The sequence below is a fragment of the Pomacea canaliculata genome, linkage group LG8 (assembly GCF_003073045.1).
Source record: "Pomacea canaliculata isolate SZHN2017 linkage group LG8, ASM307304v1, whole genome shotgun sequence".
Classification (NCBI taxonomy): Eukaryota; Metazoa; Mollusca; class Gastropoda; order Architaenioglossa; family Ampullariidae; genus Pomacea; species Pomacea canaliculata.
The window spans coordinates 1,913,077-1,938,626 of record NC_037597.1 but is presented as its reverse complement, the minus strand read 5'-3'; the positions used below and the strand labels follow the sequence as shown (position 1 = coordinate 1,938,626).

The 25,550-nt window shown below is 38.3% G+C and overlaps 1 protein-coding gene across 1 annotated transcript in view; it reads right to left on the bottom strand.

Moving 5' to 3' along the window:
- LOC112569961 (proteasome activator complex subunit 4-like) overlaps nt 1-25,550 on the bottom strand; it is a 37,827-nt gene that overhangs the window by 9,307 nt on the left and 2,970 nt on the right. The window contains 35 exon segments of the mRNA XM_025248085.1: nt 103-207; nt 368-532; nt 627-822; nt 924-1,168; nt 1,572-1,701; nt 2,142-2,195; nt 3,036-3,175; nt 5,331-5,522; nt 5,985-6,110; nt 9,561-9,656; nt 10,443-10,505; nt 10,831-10,929; nt 11,270-11,325; nt 11,822-11,884; nt 12,415-12,473; nt 12,813-12,905; nt 13,289-13,443; nt 13,573-13,788; nt 14,338-14,405; nt 14,902-14,974; nt 15,241-15,339; nt 15,993-16,137; nt 16,355-16,419; nt 17,044-17,133; nt 17,537-17,723; nt 18,333-18,533; nt 19,229-19,287; nt 19,584-19,673; nt 20,302-20,421; nt 20,663-20,737; nt 22,017-22,080; nt 22,748-22,897; nt 23,339-23,383; nt 23,777-23,893; nt 24,455-24,595. Of these exon segments, the coding sequence (XP_025103870.1) occupies nt 103-207; nt 368-532; nt 627-822; nt 924-1,168; nt 1,572-1,701; nt 2,142-2,195; nt 3,036-3,175; nt 5,331-5,522; nt 5,985-6,110; nt 9,561-9,656; nt 10,443-10,505; nt 10,831-10,929; nt 11,270-11,325; nt 11,822-11,884; nt 12,415-12,473; nt 12,813-12,905; nt 13,289-13,443; nt 13,573-13,788; nt 14,338-14,405; nt 14,902-14,974; nt 15,241-15,339; nt 15,993-16,137; nt 16,355-16,419; nt 17,044-17,133; nt 17,537-17,723; nt 18,333-18,533; nt 19,229-19,287; nt 19,584-19,673; nt 20,302-20,421; nt 20,663-20,737; nt 22,017-22,080; nt 22,748-22,897; nt 23,339-23,383; nt 23,777-23,893; nt 24,455-24,595 (4,042 nt within the window).

Here is a 25,550-nt window from a genome sequence, read left to right as displayed (position 1 = left end):
TTTTAGTCAGAATATACTATAGGTAAAAAACAGCAAAAATTTGCTGTTCATGCTGCCCCATCTTTGAAGCTGCATGAAGAAAAAGACATGCAGAGGACTCACTGATATAGATGTGAAGAAGGTTCCCCAGTCATCCAAAGTTTCGATGGTAATGTTGTTGAGAGCAAATGATAACAAGGGAATAAGCCATGCCCACATTTTCTCTATCTGAAATAGTCAAAAATACAATCATTTTACCACAGATACTGTTACAGAACAAACATTTTTATCTTTTGACAAAAATCAATGTCGTATGATCAAATATCTTACGGGGAAAATTGAGTAAAAAAAAAACCCCATTGAATGAGAACACCATTAAGCAACTCACTTTTTCATATGGCCAGTGTTTGGTACCCCGCACCAGGCCAGCTATTATCTCCATGGCACACCGCTGACTGCTGTCATGATGGTTGTGGCTTGTGTCCCACACAAGACGTTCCAAGTGAGGTTTAAACACTTCTAAGAAGCTATCTCCATAATTACGGAAAAGCCCCTGTCGACAAACATAAGAGGTAACACCCAAAACACTCACATAAGGGCACAGTTTTTACTTGCTGCATTTGGAAAGTCGCTGAAAATCTACAAACCTTAAAGAGGGTGAGGTGCTTAGAGCGGAACTTGTCTTGCCCCTTGTGCTCCTCTAAAGCCAGGTAGTGAATCAGTTGCTGAACGTATTCAGGTTTGCTGAAGCTCTCAAGAATAGCACGTTCATTCTCCTTCATCTCTTCTGCACTTTGGACCAACTTGGGCTGTTTACTCTCATCTGCATATTTCTTCAGATCTCTAAAATCAAATATGCATGCACATATATTGACAAGTTACGGTTGGACCAAAGTCTAAAATTTCTGTTTGTTTTATATGAATACAGAAGTGTGAAAGCTTACTTTGGCCAACAGTAGTAGCCCAGATGGGTCTTTGGGACAAATGTGCAAGCATCCCAGTCTGCTTTGTTCAGAGGCAGACAGGCTGAGTTATATTTGTGCCACCGGTTGTCTGGTCGATCTCCAGGCATCAGAGGATCACTGGGCAGACATGGTACAGCGCCTGAGACCTCAGCTATGTCCACCAGCACTTTGACCTTTCTTCGCTTCTGCTGCTTCAATATGGCCAACAGACCTGACAGGGCCAGCTTCAAAAGTAGTGATATAACTGCTTACACAATCGTTGATGCATATCTGCTCACACCCTGTACTAAGAGATTATTACTGGCAGCTTGTTATATTTGTATTCTTGACCAAGTCAAAGCAAGTGTCAATTAAGAAAACAGCTTGTGCAATATTTTAACACTGACACATACATGCTGTGTATTAGGATGCTATTTAACATATGCAGTGCAGGACACAGAATTTGTTTAACTAATATCACCATTCACACAGACAGAATTGAAGAAAAAAAGCTTATAACAGAAAACCATTTCTTTCCCTTTGACGCTTTTATGATGATAACGACCATAACTATTACAGGTTTATCTGTAATCAATGTATGCAAAACACTCTTCTTACAGATGGTCATAAGAAATGCACTGATGTTACCTTGCGTGTACACAGCAGGTCATCTACACAGTGCTTGGTGAACAGATAAACCAACTTAGGTGGAACAGGTGTATCATCTCGCAGCAACACAGACAACAAGTCCATACAGTTCTGGGTAAAAATGGGCGTCCTGGAAATAAAGTTCAAAATCTGCTAGCTATCACAGCACTAGCAAGGGAAAGAATGGATGTCTCCACCACAAAAGTATGGAAAAAAATCTATGAACCCATGAGGCAAAAAATCTAGAAGAACAGAGCCTGATCATTTGTCAGACCTGAAATACTTGTAAAAGACAAATACATATTCTAAGGCAGACCTTTCTCAACAACACAGAATGTTTTTGTTCAAGTCCCCCTTCCTACAAACTTGAATGGCAGGCCTGCTTGTAGCCGTGCTTTTTCAGTTTCTCACCAATTCCTTCTTCAACCTGCATGCTTTATTTTCTTTGGCATTATGCTTAGCTTTATAGATAAAACTATTTTTACAGTGGTAATGCAGCTGCTAGAACAGCGATCCAGACAAGATGTGAGATAGTGGGTGCAACAAACTGAACCAAATAAAGTTACTTACAACTCTCCTCCTTCTACCAGAGCCACCAAGTCATCAATGAGCTTGTTGTACAACCTGTCAACATAAACACCAGTAGTTAAAACTGGTGACAAATTGTGTGTGGTTATGACTTCCGCCTTCACATGGCTTGGAAAATGAGAGCTATTGGTGTATAGAAATGACATGCAAAATGAGAGAAATTATGTGTTATTTGCTTTCTTCAATGACCATAGTTGTACAGCTTTTATCTCCACTAGGTTAACTTGTGTTTGCTTCCAGCTGAACTGTTCCAGCAGGTTACCTTGTTTACACGGTGGTAATTGCTGCTTAATGCAATGTCACCACCATGCTATTATCATCTATACTACTTTTTCCTTTTTAAGATTGCTCTTTGGTAAAAGTTACATGCTGGTAGAGAGATTTTCAGACTAATATGAAAACACTTCACTATTTTCTTACATGATTTTTATAGAACACATTGCCATCAATTTGAACTGAGTCAGTACTGTCTAGCTAGCTTCTGCATAAACAACATATATTAATTAATTAAATCTGCTAGATCAGGAAATATTTATTTTGAAGTAACACCACAGACCTTTCCAGTAAGGCAGGACAAGCAAGTTTTGTGTTTTTAGAGTTCTTCGGGTCAGAACGATATTTAATCAGCATGTGCTAACAAATTGGACAGTCTGAGACAATGCTACTTTTTATTTTTGGCACAGAGCACTGATATATTCTGGCTGGACTTCAGGAATACACTCCATGGAGAACAACACTAAACAGTGCAGCACAAAAATTCAGTCAGCCTTTTTGAAGGACTTTTTCAAAATGAATTTTTTTCATTTAAGCAATTTTAAAAAGTGTTAGAGTTAATGATGTGTGAAATCAGAAGCTTGCAATGTTATGCAGTCTTACCTTAAACTTTCTGCATTTCTTTCAGCTTCCTTATTCTCCCCTTGTAGCAAGTCTTGATCAGAGAGTGGCTGACCCTTGGCTTTAGGAGCAGAGACCGAAGCTGTCAGTTTCTCGGCACACTGCAGGCTAGCTTGGGACACCTGCACAAATAAACAAATGTTTTCGCAAACTTGCTGCCACAGTCTGGTGTATTTTGTGTGGATATTTGTTCACTATTGCAGACAACCCTCAACCATGAGCACCTGAGAGTGAATAATGCTCAAACATGCAGCTGCTATAAAGTGAGAGGTTCCATGTAAATAAGGGTTAGTATTTAAGGCTTTACTGTCTGTGACAGATACAGATCTACATCTAACATATTATTAAAGGACAACACAAGTGAAACAATTTTTTCTTTATGATGGAGTTAAGTTTATTTTAAAATAATAATTCCTAAAATATGAGTACATAATTATGCATAATTTTCAAGATAGAAACCCTCAAACATCCTTTCTGGAACTTTACTGCACGTCTGGTGCTTAGAGCTAGGAAATGGGACCACGCCACCCCTCTCCTTCGTTTTCTACACTGGCTTCCCATCCGTTCTGGCATCCAGTACAAACTGTCCGTGCTGTGTTTTAATTTCTTTGCTTCCGCCTGCCCTGATTATTTTTCTGAACTGCTCTTCCCTTATGTCCCAGCTAGACAACTCCGCTCCTCATTTGATGATCATCTCCTTACTCTTCCTGTCACCAAAACAACAACATATGGCCACAGGATTTTTAGTCATTGTGCAACGAAACAATGGAACTTTCTCCCTTTCCATATCCGCCACCTACCCACTATTAAATCCTTTACACGTGTACTAAAAACACATTTCTTCCATAAACATTACTCCTAACAACCTTCCCCATAATGCTAGTACTTTTTTCACACCCTTCCTTTTGCAATATCATGTTACTTTCAGCTCTTGTTGTTGTTATTTGGTTCCTCTTTGTGTTTTCTGTATTTGATTTTATTCTGTTAGTACGGTTGTTGATTCTTTCATAGTTAATATGCTATTTAGTTGTTTTCCTGTCACTCATATGCTGTTCGTGTTTCGTTCTTGTTCTTAAGCGCTAGGAGCACGCTCCTTATGAGAGAATGTGCTTTACAAATTTTGCATTTATTATTATTACATCGGCATCAAGAAAGCAGAAGAAAATTACACCCCTGTGCTGGAGAGTTCTGTTTTGCACAAGTAGTATTTGTAACAGCAAGTGTGGCTTATTTCAGCATGTTCTATGCATTTCTATGCATGTTCTCAAGTCATATGAAAAAACATCACTCATCAGGTTGTTGTGTTCAAGAAGCAATTTTTTATCCAGAAAATAAAATGGCTGATTTTGGAATTCAGCCTTACAGATTTGAACTTTATTTAAAAGCTTCAACTGATGGTTAAATAACAAAATAAAAAAAAAATTAAAAGTCCTAATCGAATTTACTAGACAGACTGGTAAGTAAATCTTCTCCCGATCAAAGTAGGCAACAATCACAGTCATTGCAGTCTATGTTGTATTATTAATTCTCTGTTATTAAGTGGGTGCATTTGAGTTAGTTTTTCCATGTGTATTATTATTATTGATAAAATATAAACACATTTCAAATATGCATTTGTTTAAGATAAAGTCCTGTCATTTAAAAAAAAATGTTTTGAGCAAATTCTTTATTATGGTGTGATGACGGCACATTTGAACAAAGTGTTTGAACTGGTGTTTGTTGCCATCATAGTTTAGATTTCCTAAATGAGTACAAACTAATTCCATCTGAGTGTGCTAAAAATAAGACCTAACCCAAAAGTAAGCCCTAGAACGATTTTTCAGGATGCTAATGATACAAACCCTACCTCAAATATAAGCTCTAGTTAAGATTATCAGCCAAACGGATGGATTTTGTTCATCCATTGAAATACATGATAGACATATTGAATAATAAAGTAATGATATTAATATATGAATAACATGATGTTTCAGAAGAAGAAAACATGACTGCATTAAAATAACGATAAATTTTTGTACATACAAAAATAAGACATCTCCTGAAAATAAGCTCTAAGACCTCTTTTGCAGCAAAAATCAATATAAGACCCAGTCTTATTTTTGAGGAAACGGGGTAGTACTTGCATCCATTTGATCCCAACCCCTCCCCTCTTCCTCCCTTGATGACCAATACAGGTTGACAAGCAAAGGCCAGCCAGTCCAGGAAATGACTGAATAAGGAAATGATTACACATTAGCCATATTACACTTATCAGAACAATGCGAAAATAACTCTTACAAGCATGTTAATAGCAACAGTCTCCTGTGTCTTGGCAATATTCGTAATAATGTCATCAATGATGCGGATGATGGATGGCTTCTCAAACTGTTGTGCTTTGCCAATGGCTGGCCATAACTGTCCTAGAACCTTCCAATTCAGCTTTGTGGCAAGAGGCTTCTTGCCTGCTCCCAGCACCATGTGAAGTGTTCCCTAACATAAACAACAAAATGTAGACTTGTTTCAACACATCACATAATCTAAAAGAAGAAAGCTTCTGCTTCAAACTTAATTCCAAAGAAAACAAAAAAGCAAACAGTAATCAAACATTTTTCACATGCACATATAATTACAGAATTAACTGTAACTGGAAAAAAATCCTGTTATGTTATAAAATAAAAAAATCACTAACATCTCTTAGCTTATAATAAGCCATGGGCACAGATCATACAAAAAACATCAAAATGACATGGAATGATTCTAATGACATTTTTTTCCTTCTTGAAGATCATAAGGCTGATCTAAACCTAAATGATAACTGAAATGACTTGCTGGGTTCATCAGATAAGAACTCTTCTGATAATCATCACCACCATCCTCGTCATAACATGAAGAAATGTTTCCCAGAAAAATCCACATATTATTATAAAAAGCTTATTATAAAAATATTCTTACCTTAAAGACATGTTCTTCTACATTTGAATCTGTCAGGTTTGTGACAAGGTGTGGCAAGATGGTGAGATAGGAGTAGGAGAAGTAGGCAAAACACTGTTGAAGACAAGACTGACTTCGTTTGCGTACCTGAGACCAGACACCCACAAACAAATGTCAGCAAACACACAAACTATACACTGTACACTTTCTCCCAGCTCCCAGGAAAAAAAAAGTCAACCTTTTTTAATCCTGCTTTAAATCTTTTTATTTAAAAATGAAATTTTGCTGGTAAATTGCCTTTCTTTGATACTAAACAACACAACTATAGAAACTTACAACTGCTCTTTAACAAAATTATTTTCCCTGGTTAGCCGTCTTGGCCGTTAACATGCTCCCCGCTGAATCAATTGGCACCCTCATAGACTACCATAAAAAGCGCTGCCTATTCGAATTCAGCAATCTTTCCGTCAACCTTATGCAGACGTGGGGAAGGCCACATTCTAATTAATGGCTAGGCTTGCCTCTACTGCTCAAACCTCATGCACCTGCCCTTTCAAGACACTGAAGGGATCAGTTGTAGCACTTAATCTTCTATAGTATGTCGTCTGGTAAAAATCCTTAATGACAGTTTTGATCCAGAAGGACAAGATCTGAGCTGAATTCTTTGAGGTTTGGCCAGAAAGGGAGGACTAGCTTGGACAGTAATTCTCGAAAAGAATGCGATCTGCAAAAACAATTCCTCAAGGCTCTCGCTGGGTCCTGTCAAATCAGTAGATTATTGCGGCCCAATTGTTGAGGCCCTATGCTCCTCGAGGAGTAACAAGGACTAAACTAATTGCGCCCCAAAGATGACGAGGCTGGATCATGATGGGCAGAGGTCTCACATGAGGTAGCCGATTGTCAAGAATGACAGGTTTGTGAGCAAATATACTGATCTGTCATCTCTAATTGCTTGTAGTTGGAATCCACTGATAAGGCATGTAACTCCTGCTGCCGAGGCTAAGCCAGAAAGAAGACCAATCTTTCTGTCACCCACTTAAGGTAAGCCCAGGGGACAGGATCAAGATCTCTTGAATTCAGATTGATAATTCTAAGCAGGAACAAGGAAATGAGTTACTGGCCGAGACGTAGCATTGTGTCACAGTCAGGGTATAGAGGGGGCTTGGAAGTGGTGTCCCCCCCCTGTGTACAAACCCCTTACATGTAAAACATGGGGCTTGAAAGCTCAAGCTTGTTGAGCCCCATGTGTGGACTGTGTCAAGCTTGGCTAGGGTGGGAATTTAAGGTCGGCCATGTACAGCCTGGGGGCTAGTGGATTTTTTGTGTCACAAAGCAAGCACCTGGAGACTAGCCGGAAATTGTGTGCCAAGTTAGAGCATCAGGAAGCAGAACCATTGACATGCCTGTAAGCTGAGAAACCTGTGCCAAGCCACTGGACAGCTAGCGCGATTGAGATCAGAGCAACAGGGGAACCAGGCTAGCAGGTGATATGCAAGGGTTACTACTGTGTGGCAATGATGATGCACCATGGGGGCTACCAGAATGCAGTTGCCAGATACCAACTCAAGAAGTTAACACAATGCTGCTGCCAGAGACAGCAGTGTCATGTGACATGTGTCATAGACTGAATTTGTGGACCACCACCCTGGAGCAGTTGACTAGTACGGGGAGTGTTGTTAGCTGAGAACTGACACAGGAACTATAGCCAGAGCAGTTATTCCCATTCAAAGTATGAACATTTCTTCTACCTTTTCAGAAATAGAGATAGAGGGGATGAACCAGTTCCTACTTCAAATAGGCGGGTGTCCATGCGAACAGATAAGCCTTTCATAAAAACAACATTCTATGACGTACTGGTTAAAAATCCTCTAGAATTTTTGTCTTTGTGAGAAACCTCACAGAACAGTGTGAGTGTGATCAACGATGGAATGCAGCTGTGATGTTGAACAGTGAAATGTGCCATGGTGGTGAGAGGAGTAAACTGTGATTACAATCTTTAGTTAAATCTTCTGCTAATAATTTTTTTGTGTTTAACATGTTGTCACTTTGGGCGGGGAAGCCCCCCCCAAAAAAAACCAATTTGTTCTTTTACCTTTGTTGTACGAATGCGCACATCCATGTGGTGTGACACTGTGCTAGCTATCCTCCAGAGAAATGCACTGACAATGCCATAGTGCTGTGCATGTACTTGGTTTATCTTTTGGACGTTGGCCAAGAAGTCCAAAAGGTCCTGGTATGAGCCCACCTCCTCACCCATTCCACAGATGGAGGTGCCAAAATGTAGCTGATACTATGGCTCCGTAACCCTTGATGGTGATGGGAGGCAGGCATTGTTTCATGGAACAGCCAGAGGAAGAAGTAAGCCAACTTAGAAGTAGAAAAATCTTCTACCGAGAGATTCTGCTCTCTATTGTTCTTAGATGGCACAAGCAGGTAAAAACTCTCCACTTCTATTCATACATTTTTAATTGGAAGGCCTTCAAGCAGCTGCTATTCTTCCACTGCCTTACTCAAGAAGAAATCTGGAGATGGCTGAGTGGATAATACCCAGATGAGAAGCATAGAGTTCCTGGCTTCTAGCTAGGTGAAACAAAGTCATGGCTGCTTCAGGAGGCATGGAGGTGCCGGAAGCTTGCATGGAAGGTCAGCACCAACAGGTCAGCCATCCCAGACCCTTCTGAGAGTTTTGTGTTCCAAAAATAGGTTCACTTGTCCACTGGAAGAAAATCTGACAGGTGTTTAAAACTGATGGGTGTGTAGACCATTCTGTAAACAACATGCTGTGACAACCCAGAATGTGTCTGATGCACAGGTGCCCATTGTGATCCTTGCTCCATTTCCACAACCTCCTGGAAAGGAGAGGAGACTAAGTCCCTCCTTGCCACTGCAGGTAAGCGACTACCATAGAGTTCTCGGACCACTGCAGGGCCAGGTTGCCAATAGGTTGAGGGCTTCCCAACAACTGTCAACTCCAGGACCTTAATAATTAGGTCCCCATTCGATCACCATCCACAGAAGGATGGGGGCAGGTGGGCTCCCAGTCCTTCAAGACTAGCGGCAGCACATCTTATAAAGTTTTTATTACATGGGGTCTCCTGGAAGGAATGCGCTGTAGAAGTCAGGTTAGGCCTGTCCATTTTGTCAGGGCTTGGAACTCGGTAAACAAGGTAGCTTCCAGGCATATTGTTTCGTGTTAGTAGACAATTATGAAGACAAACCAAAATTCCGCCTACTTGATTTAGTGACCTATAACCAAGAGCCCATGCGACAGAAGCAGGTTTGTCCTCTACTTGTATCTGTAGTCAACAGTAAGCAGATAGGCTAAACAGCATGATGTCACCATCGTGAAGATTTTACCATAAACCAAATGAAAAGACTACTGAACCTATAGGGGCAGAGTTTTTTTAAAAAAAAATAGTAGTCTAGGAGAGCACAACCTGATTCAAGTGGGAGCACTCTTATGGCCAAGATCGATAACACAGCTGACCAGGGGAAATGACTGATTTGTTAATAAAGTTAATAAAGTTCGAAAGTTAATAAAGATGCATAGAATATGAGATCACAGTCAGATGATTTTTGAACAGGCGTATGTCTTACCTCACGATACCTGCTGACAGACAGCCGGAAGAGATCTTGTATCATGTCAATATGCCGAGTTGTGACATTACGGGGACTGGAGTTCAGTGACCTCAGCTGCACAAGAGAAACCCATTTACAGTTTACACTTGTTGCGGCACTGTGCTCCTCGAGGAGTAACAAGGAATAAACTGAACAGTTTACACCAGAAACCTCATATATCTATCATCAAACATTTTACACATTATATACACCCAAAATAACACCTTCACAAAGTACAGATTGGCTTTGTCCCAGTCCCTTCACAGACAAGATTTTTTATCTGGCCAGTTTCATGCCGATTCCTCACTCTGGAGCATCTTTATTGAAGGCCTATGTTCTAAATCAGTGATGCCCAACCTTTTTTGGCCTGCGGGCCATATCCATTTCGGACAGCCGTGTCGCGGGCCACTTCACCGCAAAAATACAAAAAGGAAAAAAAAAAAAAAATAGAGCAGATACCATTTTTTTATTAGAAACAAGTTGTATTTACCATTAATTATGTAGTAATAAGTGGGATATTTGAAGTTGTTTTCCCGAAACCAACTTCTGAATCTCCGGCCTCATCGTAGAGACACCAAGTCGGAGCACTGAATCGAAATGTTCGTCCATCGAAAAAAGATTGAGAGACGCCACTACGTGGGGATAAATACTTCTTCCTTTTTTTCGTTTTTTTAAGGTCTTCTTTTATTACTAACATGCCGATTTCCTGCACTGTGGGCAGAAGTTTCGCGGGCCGGATATGGCCCGCGGGCCGTAGGTTGTGCATCCCTGTTCTAAACAAAACACCCCATGGACAAGTTTAAAGTCACACTGATTAAATCAAAAGCTCATACAAACTACACTGTAGCTCAAAGAATATACCTCATGCAGCAACGAAACCCTTTCCACAAGCAAGGATCTGATGTGCTTTCTCTTGTGACTGAGCTGCACAAAGAAAATGAATCTATGGTATTTGTACATATATAAATAATAGAATCCTTTGTTAATGATCACAAAGTTTGTTATTCATAAGAATATTCTTTCATTGTTAAGTACCTTAAGCTACTGCTATAGGCCTATATGAATTATGGAAGACTTTACTATGGAGCTATTCAACTTCAACAAATGTTGATTTTTAAGTAAATGGAGCTGAAGTACCTTAGGAATCCCTATTGACTGCTCAGTCCCATTAAGAATGGTTTATTTAGCATTACGGTATAATTATGGAAAACACAATCAATCGATCAACAACAAAAAAAATTACCCATACCAGATTCTGCATTGATTTTTTGACAAAATGGAAACTCTTCCATCGTGTGTCAAAATCACTCTTCTGAATGCCATAGACCATCAGCAGTGTCTCATAGATCTGAAAACAAAAACCGATAATATGCAGAGTGACTGCAGAACTTGCCCACTATTGAACTAAAAAATGTGTAGACATCTAAGTCCAATACTTTGTGATAGCCACAAATTAAAGTAGTGGATGATAATGAATACCATGGAATGAGTTTGATGTTTGCAGGCCACAAAATAGAGAGAGAAACAGACTTCTCCACCACATCCAACTCACCCTCCTTTTCTCCTGCCTACTTGCACTTGTGTATGAAAAGAGGCACACAAATGCATACATGCACACACAAACCAACAAACACCTTGAGCATGATGTCACTATAACATCGCTGTCCAAAATTACTTTATCATCTTACCCTGATGATTTTGAAGAAACCCTTAGTATCATCTGCCCGTGACTCAATCATGTAGTCTGGAAACAAAATCCCAGAATATCCATTTTTCTTCTCTAAAATCATCTCTCAAATTTGTGTTTTCTTCATATAGCCATGACTATTATTTTTTGGGGGGAATGGTTGTGTGTGTGTGTGTGCACATGTACATGAGTGTTTGTAAGCATGAAGTATGAACTGTTGTCACTGGCCTAGTGATGCTTTACAAATCCTTTAATTGTTATTATTAATGATAAACTAACTTGTTCCATTCAAATGCAAAAAAGTCAATTATCAACATGATATAATATATATACTGCAATGAAAAAAGGAATACTGTATTATTACTTATTGACTTCAATAGATCCATCCTGTGAACGGCCCAGTTCATCAAGAACATCAACATTTCAATGATCTATTCCCATGACCATAAAAACGTTGTCATTGAAGAAAATTTGAACAGCATTTAGTTAAAATGAGAAAATGTTATGCTATTAGGACATTATGCTAAAGATAGATACAGAGTAGTGGCCTTACTTAAGACATGCTGCATCACATCAGCCACAGCTTCACGAACATTGCCTTGCTGCAGTGTGAGTTCTGAAAAATATCTGTCACATTTATTTTCTGACATTTTATTGACATATTACATATACTTCTTTAATTATTAAATGAATTTAATGTAAAATGCAAGAAAGAGAAAAACAATTTGTCATAGCAACTCTCAATGTGGCAGTTAGCATTTCCGTGTGCCAAAAAATCCACAAAAAAAAACACAGTAGGTCTTGAGGCACAAAAAGCTATAACTTGGTACAAAGTTAGTAAACGATAGTCAGAAAAACAAGTATAATGTAGGCGTTGCTAGATATACAGAAATAAGATAATTGTTAGAATCAGTTCCCACAGGCAGTAGGCAGATGAATAAGGATTTACAACACTGCTTCACTAAAATGAAGGAGCTTAATCTCACTTATTCTGCCTTTTCATCTGTTTCCACTTTGATGGCACTTTGAAACCTACTACTTCAGAACCTATTGTAACATTATTCTTCAACTGTATATGTCTAAACAGCCATATTTCAAGTAACGAAGTTCTTTTGAAGTCACATCTGCATTCATGTTAATACATGCCTCTGTTTACTTGGGATACTTGAAAATGAAGTCGAGTAAGAGGGACAGAGCTAGCTTGTCTGCAAAAAAAAACAAAAAATCAGATTAGCTAGCATTACACTCATACATAAACAGTGAATCCAATCAAAAAATATTACATTTATGAGTCAAATCCTTAAAAAAAATAACCTAACTAAAAACAAAACAGAATATAGTCCTTATTATTTATAAACAAATTTACACTTGACAGTGATGATAACTGATTATCAATTTTAATGTTTTATTGAAGAATTTCACAAAAGATATTGTAATAAAAGTATTTATCAGCTTTAGTATGAATCTGGCATCTGTAATACACAATCTATGTCATGTTACTCACTCAAATAAAATCTTTATTTAAAAAAAAAGATGCAACTAACAAGGTGACAATTTCACCCTCCCATGGGGGAAGTACGGATGCAGCACCCAGAAGAAACTCTAGTATTATATGCAAGCGCCTCAGCAGATCTTCCCTAAAAAAGAAAAAGACGAAACAAAAGAGAACCATGCAAGTATACATATGACCATTTGGTGCAGAGGTGCAAAGTATGGATGCACATCTTCCTCTCATGTGATCCATCTGAACACATCAAAACTAATAGAGATAGACTGCTGTCTAGCTTCACAAGGGATGTTTATGACTGCTACTAAAACCTGCCACACAAACAAGTTTATCCTGCGATCTGTTCTTTGTACTAATGTTTTACTGGGAACCATTACACAATATCTACTTCTATCCAAACTGATAATGTTAAGCAAAGGTATATCCAAAATGCCAATCCATGCTTCTTTTAAAACCCAACATTTCTTTTTAACTGTTATACCATTTGAAGTGAAAATGCAGCTGTCAACATACTTAGTAATCTCGTTAGAAGAAGATATCTGCTTCAGGAAATTTAGCTCTGGAACCAGGAATTTTTCAGCAACTGTGTTGGCAAAACTAAGCTCCTCATCATTAGGCACATGCCATTTCATGTTCAAGTTGTCAATATCACCGGGTGCTGCCCAGTCCTGAAGGAATTAGAATGGCAAGTGAAGATATAGCCGAGCACGCATATTAATGAGCTCAAAAAGCAGTCTAAGTAGCTCTAATTACATGATAAGTCATAAAATGTTATCAAACAGCAAAACATGACTGACCCTGATTGGCAGGTAATCTGTGAGGGGTTGGTCAAGATCATGGATGACGCTGCCTGAACTGAGGGGAAAGGTCAGTGTGAGGGCACGCAAGAGGAAGCGCATGACCTCACAAGCTGTCTCATAGCCTCGGACACACTGAAGTTGAAGAAGAGGTGGCAGTGTGGCAAGCAGCTCCTCTTTATAAGGAAGCAGATGCTTTCCATCACAATGCACCAGCTGTAACACAAGAAACATGCTTCAGCTCTAGCTGGATGCACTGTAACAACAACGCACTTTTATAGCAACTTCCCACATTGAAGGGGGGGGGGAATGGTGTTTTACGCCGTGCCAGCAACTAAGGCTATATTACGGCAAGGCAGCCAGCCCTGTAAACAGATGCCAAGTAACAGCCAACCTTCACTGTATTGGTGACAGGCGCTAATCGTTGCGCCACCGGACCGCTCTCCCACATTGAGGGGAAAACAATCCAAATAAAGTAAGTCAGACTGGAAGGCAAAGATAAAAAAGATCTAAACCAATACAATATTGTGTATTATTGCACTGTCTAAATATCAAACAAATCATCATGCATTGTGCTGGCTAAATATCAAACAGAGCTCTGTGTGTCACTGTGCTGGCTAAATATCAAACTGTTCTGCAGAAGAAAGAGGGAATGCAGATCAAACAATTGGATCAAAGCCTAATGGACAACTAGGTGTTTATCATCACAAATGCTACTGAAAAGCATGTTGCTTATTGTATTTTGCAAGTTTAAAATGCTCTCACCTGTGTCAGCATCAGGATACTCCACAGAAAACCATGATCATGATGCTCTTCCCTCGCAACATCAGGATCTACAAAGCAGTTGTTTGCAACATCATGTGATTTTTTTTAATATATTTTTTCTAAGAAAATAGTGTCACATGTGACATGCATAATTCCTTCTCATGTAAGGTTCAAAGCATTTACCCACCACTCTCTAAAAAAACAAAAACAAAAACCTGCACAAATTTCATGTACCTCAATAAATTTGCACATGTGCATGTGCATAAACTCAGCACACTCAAGTAACATAGGCCTCTGTCCAATTGACCCCCAACACCATACCTCAGTTAAATATTAACATTAACAAGAAGTACAGAAGCATGTCAGGCTGGTACAAAGAAAAGAAAGACAGACTTCTTAAGAATGAAGTCAGAAACCAAATGGTAATTGTATCATAAAATACAAAGGTAAAAATATTAATGGTAGTAAAAAAACTTACACAGGATTACTAAGGTTTCTGCTTGTATGACAAATACTGCAAATCTTTTCTGAAGACTATGGCAAAGTACAGCACAAAACACTCACGCTCTATCACGAATGCTTGAATCTTCAGGCATAGTTGGGGTAAAAGAAGCTTCAGTGTTTCTTCTGGGCGAACCTACAAAAAAATTATTATTGCAATGTCATCCTCTTTCAAAAATTATGGCTTTCTTCCAATAAAGATTCTTTAAAATGGTAATAATTAGTATGTAAAAGACATTACCTTAAAACAAACCAGTGTGATTTCAGACAGTAAGTTTTTCAAAGAAAATTAACATCTAAAATAGATACATATTTCATTTTTAATTTTCATACAACTTCAGAAAACAGACAAAACTAGTGTGTGTACATATGTGTGTGTGTGTCTTAAAAAAAAAATCTTACTTTTGCCGCTGCTCTACAGAGGTTAGCTGCAAGTCTGCCACTAACATGGGTTTCATGAATGTTCTCGTTGACAAAACGGCTGATTTTGTGCAGAGCACTCTGTGAAGCATTACATTATTCATTATTAAATCAAAAACACAATTTCAGAAAAAGAATAAATTATGTGAACTAAACGTAAAAGGCATGTTAACATCCTACATTCTACAACTGACCTATCTCATAATCTGCCATGCAGGAGTTACAATCTAAATATTATGGCAGATGCTATCAGTCCCAAGGCCACCCAATCCAATAGCCAGGCTGCTCCAAGAACTATCCTGGGATACGACGTGTGTGTAGAGATAACAGATAAAGAATGAGATGTGACGAGCAGCGATTTGTATTATCTGCCTTCAAGGTGCTAGAAATATTGGGCTTGAAAGTGTAGTGCATATACAGAGTGCATCCCCCATAGTACAATCAATATACTTATTTGCTCATCTTCCATTTAGTCTTCTCAATTTTGTCTGCTCACTTAAAACTGAATATTTTTTTTTAATCTGCTCTGACCCCTAATTTGAACCCTAACCCAATTCCTAAGTATGCAGTAATCTTAGATGTACATTTCTGCAGCTTAATTCTGCGTATCTGCTTGTGGGAAATGATGCCAGCAGTTTGCCATTTCCTCATTTCCTGACGTGTCACTTTACAGTCACCCCCAAGTCCTAGAGACTTGCTGCCAATTGAGGCAGCCATAACCAGTAAGTACATACCATAAAGATTGGTTTAGAACACTGCTGTAGAACTGCAGAAACAGTATGAGTCAGACCAAGTTCTATCATGCTCTGTTCTGGTGTCAGGAAGTCTACTGCCCCATATGATGCCACCTGGGCACTGGCCTCTATCATGGACATGACCCTAATGAAAGAAAATGATGCCGACTGATAACATATTTTATTACCAACTGCAGAAACTTAAAAAAAAAATACTTACATCTTAATACACCAACCTTTGTCCCTTTGAATGCACTGTTTAAACATCTACAAAAATACACCAGGGGTTTTAGTCTGGGTATTCTATTAGAAAAATTGGAGTCTTTCATTTTCGATAGCTTGCACACTGTGAAAACTAATACCTGTTTAAAAATTCCAAGACAAAGTCTTCAAACTGAGCTGTGGCTGAGCACACATCTTGTTCATGCTGAAATAAAGCAAAACTAAATTTGAAACTATGGTCTTAAATTCAACATTGTTTTCATCACCTTGTGTTAAACACAAAGGAAAGCACAACATTGAAACAGCAGAAAAAAAATATAAAGGAAAAGTCAAGTATAAGAGTCATTTTAAAAGGATGGACCACCAACACACATCAACTGTCAAAGCCAATGAAACAAATGGAAGCATATGTTAACTATCTGCATCCATGCTCCAGAATAACCTGTTGAATATGACCTTTTCATTGGCAAAGGTCAGAATGTGACTATTTGGAGGCTTTTTGATGGAATTCACTGCACACCACTAACAGGTTGTTCAAGCCTACAGCATGATAGACCTAATGGGCCACATATGGTATGTGCTGAATTTCTTAAGAGTTTTGCTGATTGATTGCACTGAAACTGTCACTCCCTTTGATGGGCAAATGTATTGCTATATGCAAGACTGAGGTCATGGGCTTGACTGGCCTATAAGTGGGGTACAGGTTCCACACAAATTCCAGCCTAGATGGAAACCCAGTCATTTCAACAAATTTTGCACTGAGATAGATACTTCTTGATTAATTTAATGTTTTTTTCACAAACCCTGAGTCCACAAGATTAGAGCTCACCTGATTTAGGTCACTGCGCAGTTGAGGAGCTTCAGAGCAGTCCACAATTGGAATCAAGGTAGCAAATGTGGAGATCATCTGCAGTGTCACCTGCACACACGAGATGAATAGGAATAATAAAAATAATTTACAAATTTGTGTCCATTCTCCTTTTGCAGCAAAGCATGAAAAGGTATTAGAATGTGAGGATAATTACACATAAGAAATGAAAAAGAAAAAAAAAATCAATTGAAAATCAGGAATCAGGGAGTGTGCCTCAAAAACTCCTTACTACCCTTCAGTGTTAAAAAATTATGAAAGCAACAATCTTGTTGTCAAGATATATATTCAAGCATACATAGGCAAGTACCTTAAATTTTGTTTTCAATATATTCCGCTACAAAATTTTTTACTTTAATCCCATCATCTCCCACTGTGACCTGTTATTAAATATTCTTCAATAATGTCCAGCAACCTTCCTGGACTGATTTCTCAAGTTAGTGAAACCTCTTACCATTGTCTTTCCCAGGTCATTGGGGTCAATGCCAGGCAGGGCAAGCTGCAGCAAGGGGATGGCATGGGTAGGACCTTCCGGAAAGTACTTCTGAGAGCTTAACATGGGTCGAGCAGCAGCCACGATGCAACGCATGCATGATATTAGTCGGTGTGGTTCAATCAGAGTCTCCATGGCTGGATACATTCTGCAACATGAGTGTGATAAGGGTTCCACAACCATGACAATCCTGGCTACCAAACAACAAACCTAATGGCTTTGGTTTGGTGTCTTGACAATGTCTAGTCAAAATAGCAGTGGCTGATACAGGTCTAACAATGTTATGTCCGTTGCATTACTTTTGATCAACCTCTTGTAAGAACAAAATAAATTCAGTGCCTCTATGCTTCCTTTGGCACTTTCCTATGATTAGCCTAACTGGTCACATCTTTTGTACAGACAAGTTACCAGAAGAACAATTCATCTATTTTATATACACAATATTCATGTATACTATCACTGTTAATGATACATATTCTGCCAAGCTGTTTGATAACTATGACAGGACCTGCTTTGACTTTTGTCTATACCAATCATTTACAAACATGTTTTCATCTATCTTTTAAACTACCATTGAGTTCTTCTCATGTTTAATATTCTAGTGCTCTGACTGTGCCACTTACAGTTTTGGCAAAATTTTCAGAAGGAAAAAGACAGGTACCTTCTCTCAAATATCCTAAACTAGTTCAGCACAAACGACAGGACATCACAATTATTTCACAATACTGCAACTAGTAAGCTGGTAAAAAAACCTGACTTTTCCAAAAGTGGAGGTGTGATGATCTCTGGTCTCATCATGGCAAGATGCCTGACAGCAGAATCCTGGCAGCTTCCCTTTCCAAACATGGCTGTGAAGACAGCTGGCTTCAGCATTTCCACAAACTGTGTGATGAGCGCATTTGAAAGATGATGTGACTCTGGCACAGGTGTAAGCCAAGATGGCTTCTTGAAGCGTTCTCTGTCACATACAATTCAACTTAAAACCTCTGATGACCTAATGATATGTAACAACTGTACCTGCTGTTGTTGTTATATGTATATGTATATATCTTAAGATCTAATGCAATGTACCAAGTGTACCTGCTTAAGATATACACACTCAACATCTTAAGAACTCTCAACACATATATGTATGCACTCACATGTACATTGCTAGCTCATGAGCAACTGTAAATCTAGCCTGTAATTGCTCGTGGATTAATAAAGTTGCATTGCATAAAATACTAAAGAGTTTTAATATTTGACTTCAGACCTTACTGCAACACATATGAGCATGCACACACACACACACACACACAAACAATGCTTCTACAAATTTATGACAGACACAAAAATACATAATTTGTGGACAGATGCTCATCTCACAATTATAAAATTAAATCAGCCTTTTGGTTCTCAGTTTGGTCCCCCCCACCCCCCGCCATCATCTGCACTCCTTTTTTACTGCTTTCATTTCTTTTGCTAAGTCTAATTTTTTTTTTCAAAAGAAAATTCTGATACATCTGAACCATACGAGGCATAAGACATCTTAAGTTTGTTTTAGAACTCTCAGCCTGGTTATTATATCCTACTGATCAAACTTCCTTTCACTAACAAACAAGCTCTATGAAATTAAAGTCAGAAATGTCAATATACAAAGCTTTTTTTTCTCACCTATGCAGTCTTCTTACAACCATTGCTGGCAACATTTGTAGAAAAGAAGACAGCTGATGCTGCACGAAAAAAGGTAACGAGCTATGTTTTCACAGACTGCCTGGAATCAACTTTGACCCCGTTTACTTCCTCAATAAAAACCAATTTACAACAGTCACTGTATGACCTATATCAATAATGTCAATACATGTATGCCTGTGTATGGGTGTGGGCATGTACATGAGACAGCGTGAAAAAGGGAAAAAGTTGTGTGCTTCAGTGTGTTAGCCATGTGTTAATTCATGCAAGTTTGTACATGAAAGTGTTTGCATTTGGTGCATGCAGTATGGATTCAACATTAAATGGGTATACTCACCGACCAGCGCCCAACATTTGATGGATGAAAAAAAGAATTGAGGGCACGGAATAGCTTTTCTAGATGCTGCATGACCAAATCACCATCGCCCTGTTTAAAGTTTGTTTAAATAGTTTAAAAAATCAACTCAAAGAAGCAATAGTCTTAACAACTTTCACTCCTTGCCATCTTACAATCCACCTATCTGCCTTTTGTCTTTGCCTATTACCCCTTGTTACCATAAAAACTACATATCTGCCTGCCGTCTAAGTACAGTACAAATAAAAAAAAAATATAAAAACATTTTTATCAATCCTTTTCAAAAAATTGTCTGTCAATGTTACTATTACACAATACATTGAAGTGATACCTCAAGTATGACATTAAAGATAAGCATACATAAAAACGAAAAATAAGACCAGGCGCTCCAGGAACAGGAGCTAGTGAGAAACTTCACTCAAAGACATGTCCTATCTATGATCCGCCAGAATAAAAGAGTGCAGATAGAGTAAAGTTCTGACTTGGGGAACTCTAAACCTACCACTTTTGTCAAATTCCTGTCAGAGTGATTAGAGTCATCGGCTAAAATTGTAGTCCAAATTACATATGAAACTCTTCAGATGAATTAGCTATATCGAATGCCTTATGAAACCAAAAACAAATCAGCATGTTAAAAACACAAGTAATTTTCTAAAACACAGGAAAAGTATGAGTTGTAAACCTATGAGTAGCACCTTACCATCATAGAAACGAGCCACAAACTGACAGCATAGATATCATAACAAGAATTGCCTCGGGTATAGCTGACATTCTGATTGCCAACAGGCAGGTTGAAGCTGCGCAAAATGCGTGTGAAGATCTGGCAAATTAAAGAAAATATTTTGTTATTTTTAAGACATTTCTCATATAAGTAAAAGAGATAAAGATCCCATAACCTAACAGCCATTAGGACAGGGAAATGTGTTCTTTTATTTTCAAGTCTGTGAGCTATAATCTGTGTTAAAATATCACCAAATTCACTCACTGGATGTTCAATACTTAACTCTCTGCATATTATATTTAGTTCTTTTAAAGGTTTGCAAGTACTGAATGGTACTTACCATAGGGATGTAAGGCTTCCAGTCAATGTAACCAACATTGTCATGAGCTAGTCGGGCCAACAAGTTGACTATACTCTGAAAACAAAAGTACAAATCACTATATTATTAAACAGGTCTGAAGATAAAAATTGTGAAATGTTCCAATTTCAGGATTTAAAATAAAAGAAAACTTTCTTAATAATCTGTTTCATTATTTGAACAATCATAAAGTTGCTCAGTAATAATAAACAACTCTGTAAAGTGCGTTTCCTTTTGTGGATGCATACAATACAAATGATCCAAGAAATATGGCAAACATGAACGAGGTGGGTGAAGATGAAGAACTAAGAAGTAAGCATAGACTTGATTATGAAAGATAAAGCTTCAAATGTAGACACAGTTCAAAGAAAAAGTGGCAGAGAATTCCATACATTTAGGCCTAAGAATTAAGGAGTGTTAGCTCAATTTCTCCCAGGGTTAGATGCACAGAAAGGAGAGGAACACAAGCAGACTGAAGAGATTGTGGTGGTAAAGTGTTAGAAGCTCAGACAGGTATGCTGGGGTGAGGTGGTGAAGACAATGATAGCACAGTGTGGCAATCGTAAACAATGACAGCCTGAACTGGCAGCCTCATGGAGGATGGAGGTAGCATTGACTGCTTTCAGCCTGAGCAGCATTATTCTGAGGCCTTAGAAGTTTATCCAGTAGGCAGGAAGGGAGATGAAGTAGTAGAAATGCAGTAATTCAGCCAAGACAACTCTAAAGCAGAGGTGATCTTTTGGCAACAGAAACTAATATAAAGGGTCAGATTTCACTGCTCCTTCAAAGTTTAAGATGGATTTACAGACTGCACAAATATGAGATTCAAGAGATAATGATGCATAATAATAATATAAAAAAAAATTGTTTAATGCAGTCATCAGCACTGAACTGACCACTCCATATGTTTAAATTTTGTAGACTTACCATTCACTTCCTGATGTCATGATTTAACAATTATAATGACTGCTGTATACATCAGTGGGATGAAGTAGTTTTTTTCTACTGACTTGATAAGCTCAGTGTAAGCTACCAATTCTTAAAACCTGGGAGAACTCTCTCCCCCCCCAACCCCTTTTTTCTCAAGATACATTCTTAAAACATCATGCACAGAAAAATACCCTTTTCAATGGTAAAATTACTTTGAGTGCTTACCAGATGACCTGACTACATGGAGTTACCCCAATTCCAGTTATCCACTCCTGATTGGTCAGACTTGACCAATAAACAGGGAAAATACAAACTCGACCAACTCACCCCCATCCCCTTGCCAGTCTTTATTAAAAGGCATCTGCTGCACTCATAACTTTTATGGTGAAAATTGTGCTCAACTTACACTTTCCCATGATGGACAGTTGAGGAAAGAGTTCCATATGTCAAGGACTTCTTGAAACCACAGTCTGCAGAAATAAACCATATGATCAAATTTTATATGTATACAAGACTTGCAATCAAAGAAACTGCAAAAGTCACTGTAAAACACCCAAAGTAGGTAAATTTTAAAAAATAAAAGCTGCGCTCACTCACCCTTCAACTGTCTGACATTAAAAAAATCGAAGCCAAACCTCAGTATCTTGCAGCATAATTAATTTTGATGGTGTTTAGCATAACAATGCCTTTGCAAGGGTAAAAATAATTTAAAACATGCATATAATACTCACACCCATTGCAAAAATACGTGGTTACTATTTTATAGGAACTCCTATATGAAATGCTAATGTACGCAAACTTAGTGTGTATATGTGCAGACATGTGCATGCACGCAAGCACAATGTACAGGTAGTCCTCGACTTACGACGATGATCCGTTCTTACGCGGCGTCGTAAACCGAATTTTGACGTAAGTCGGATCCTACATTCATACAGTACTGTACCATAATAACATAATAACGACGTAACTCGAGACCGCCGTAACCCGAGGAATACCTGTATACTTCTATCTCAACATGAATGTCTATAGAATATCTTAAATATCAAGTACTTTTCTAAATAGATTGTTTTCCCTGCCATTTTATGTCCTAATGATTTCATTTGCAAATCATCTGTTAATAAACTGTTTTGAACATACTTGAACCCTAGGTGATGTTTTTCAGGTGGAAGTAGGGATGGCAGAAAGAACTCATAGTATGTCAATCCTCGAATGACTGTTACATCAAAGGGACATAACAGTGGACGCCATTCTTCCAGCATCTCTTGAGTTGATTCATCAGAAAAATATCTGATAACATTCAAAAGCCAAACAAATACATTTAAAAACATGTGGTTTGATTTCAACCCATGAAAATGATAAAGAAAGAATCTCCTGTAATGTTCACAATATACTGAAGACTAAAAAGTCTTGTAATTCTGTAACTTACAGGATGGATAATGGAACTTTGACACTTGCACCCTCATGTTGCTTCAAGTCAATCACCAGAACAAAAGTTCTCAAAAATTACAACATGGCAGTCTTCTGTTTATTCTGGTTTTAAAATATCAAAACTACCAATAAAGTGATTCTCTCTGAATGTTATAATTTCGCATATTATCAATAACACTACGTTTTCAGAATATTTTTATAGCTGCTATCACTCCTGATAATGTTCACAAAATTTATTTCACTCAAAAAAGCAACAGATTTTCACACTCTTTTCAAACTAAAATATTTGAAGTTACTCACTTTCTACATGTGCGAACAAGGTTTTTCAAGGTACTTTCAAAGTTTCTGTAAAATAGAAAAACACTTTAACTAAAATATAAAAATGTTACTCAATATCTTCAGCAAACAGCACAAGTGATCATACTTCTACTACACCATCAAAGACAGTACCAATAAGATGTTACTCAATTAAATGGTGTAAAAGAAAAACGAAGGCCTGTAATTTCCTTAATGACTATGACTACCCTTGCATAAGGGTAATTGCCTATGTGGCCTGCTCAAATCTACTGTAATCTTGTATGTATAGCTGATGACTTGGCATAAAACACCAATTACCCCTTCTAATTTATAGGTGAATGTTAGGCCTGCATCAAGAAGACTTATCTAGATGCACAAAATGTTAACACAAACTGTTATAAAAGTATTTTATCACAGAATGGCTACTGCATGTTCGCTTACAAAGGAAGTAATTGCAGCCCATGCTGGTTCATGGGACTGTAGATGGTGTCCTCCATCAACTGATACAAAGGTCGCCATGGCAGCACAAGATCATCTCTTGACAATAACTCGGCTTTTCTTTGAACAAACAACAAGCAAATCAGTAGATCAATTTGCTGTGTACAATCTACTTAATTCTACAATTGCAGCAGCACGTACTAATGTTATTATCTATTCTGTACAAAGAAAGACATCACCTTGAAGTAAAGTACCATAACTGGCACCCATTTGACAGTTTTTTCCCCCATGCAACTATCAAGCTTGCTGAGATAGAAAAAGAGAAGAAAGGAAAAATTAAATGGACAGCTACTAATGACCGTAGCATTTGTGATAAAGTTCAATCATATGTAAGACAAAAAAAAAAAAACAAAAAAAAAAAACAACCAAAAAAACCAACTAAAAATGATAAATACATTAGTTAAGAAGGTTATTTAAACCTTTCTGTACCAATATTTCCATGCATATAGATGTATCAAAAGGGCAATGTATGCATATGAGCATACATGCATATGTCACATCTGAATGCATGGGAGTGAGAGAGAAAAGGACCAGAAGGGAAGAGAGCTCATAATGAACAAATAACTCTGTATACATATTCTGTCTACAGAATAAAATTTTAGAAATATAAACAAGACTTACTTTAACAGAATGGAAAGTGTTGCTGCAAATCTCTGGACCAATGCAGCTTCCATTCTAGGGGTAATTATCAGCTCAAAAACCAGATGCACAAAGTACAGATGATCTTCTTTTGACATTTTGTACTCATAGACTCGAATATATCTGAGGAAATGAAAAAGTCTCTAAATACTAAAGCAAAAGGAATAAATAATGATTCTTAAATAAAAAGCTTTCAGGTTCAGTTGAAGAAATGGTTGGGCTAGCTGATCTGACCATGGTTCAACCACTGCCCATAGTTGATTTATCCCCACACCAATAGCTGATTTAACCTCATCATCAGAATCCATGCAATAATCAATCATAAAATAAATGTCAAAACAGTCTCTCTTTTAACTCCGCCTAAAACCTCCCTAGGGAACCTGCTGGTCCCAAGCCTGAATGAAGGAGGAGGGTTGGGCATGGGGCTAAAACAACCCCTGCTACAGAAACCACAATAACACCAATACCACCTGGATGGGAAGATTCCTCTTTGAAGGAGCCTATGACGCATGTTGGCAAAAGCTTTCGGGAAGCCAGCTCACCGATGGCCATGGCAAATACCAAGATAGAGACCTGGAACATCAAAACCCTGTACGAGAGGGAAATCAGTCAGGAAGCCCATGAGATGAAGAGATACCTGTGCGGTAGACCTGGTCTGGTAGAATGGTAGTGGTCAGACCAGACCTGCATTAGGGGAGACTATCATCTAATCTGAACATGAAGACCTAGACCATGACCACACATAAGGAGTAGCAGTACTGATGACACCGGAGGCTGCAAGGTTATTGATAGCTAGAGAACCAGTTTCCCCGTGACTCATGTTAGCTCAGTTCAACTCCAAAGAAAGATCATCATCATCCAGTCTTACACACCTACCAACACAGCAAAAGAAGAGGAAAAGGAGGTCTTTTACAACTCCCTACAAGCACTGGTTGATCATACTCTAAGACGAGACCTGAAGATCATCTGGTGAAGATCATCATGGGTGATGTGGATGCCAAAGTAGGAAGGGGGGGGATTGGTGTTTTATGCCGTGCCAGCAACTGAGGCTATATTACAGCAAGGCAGCCAGCCCTGT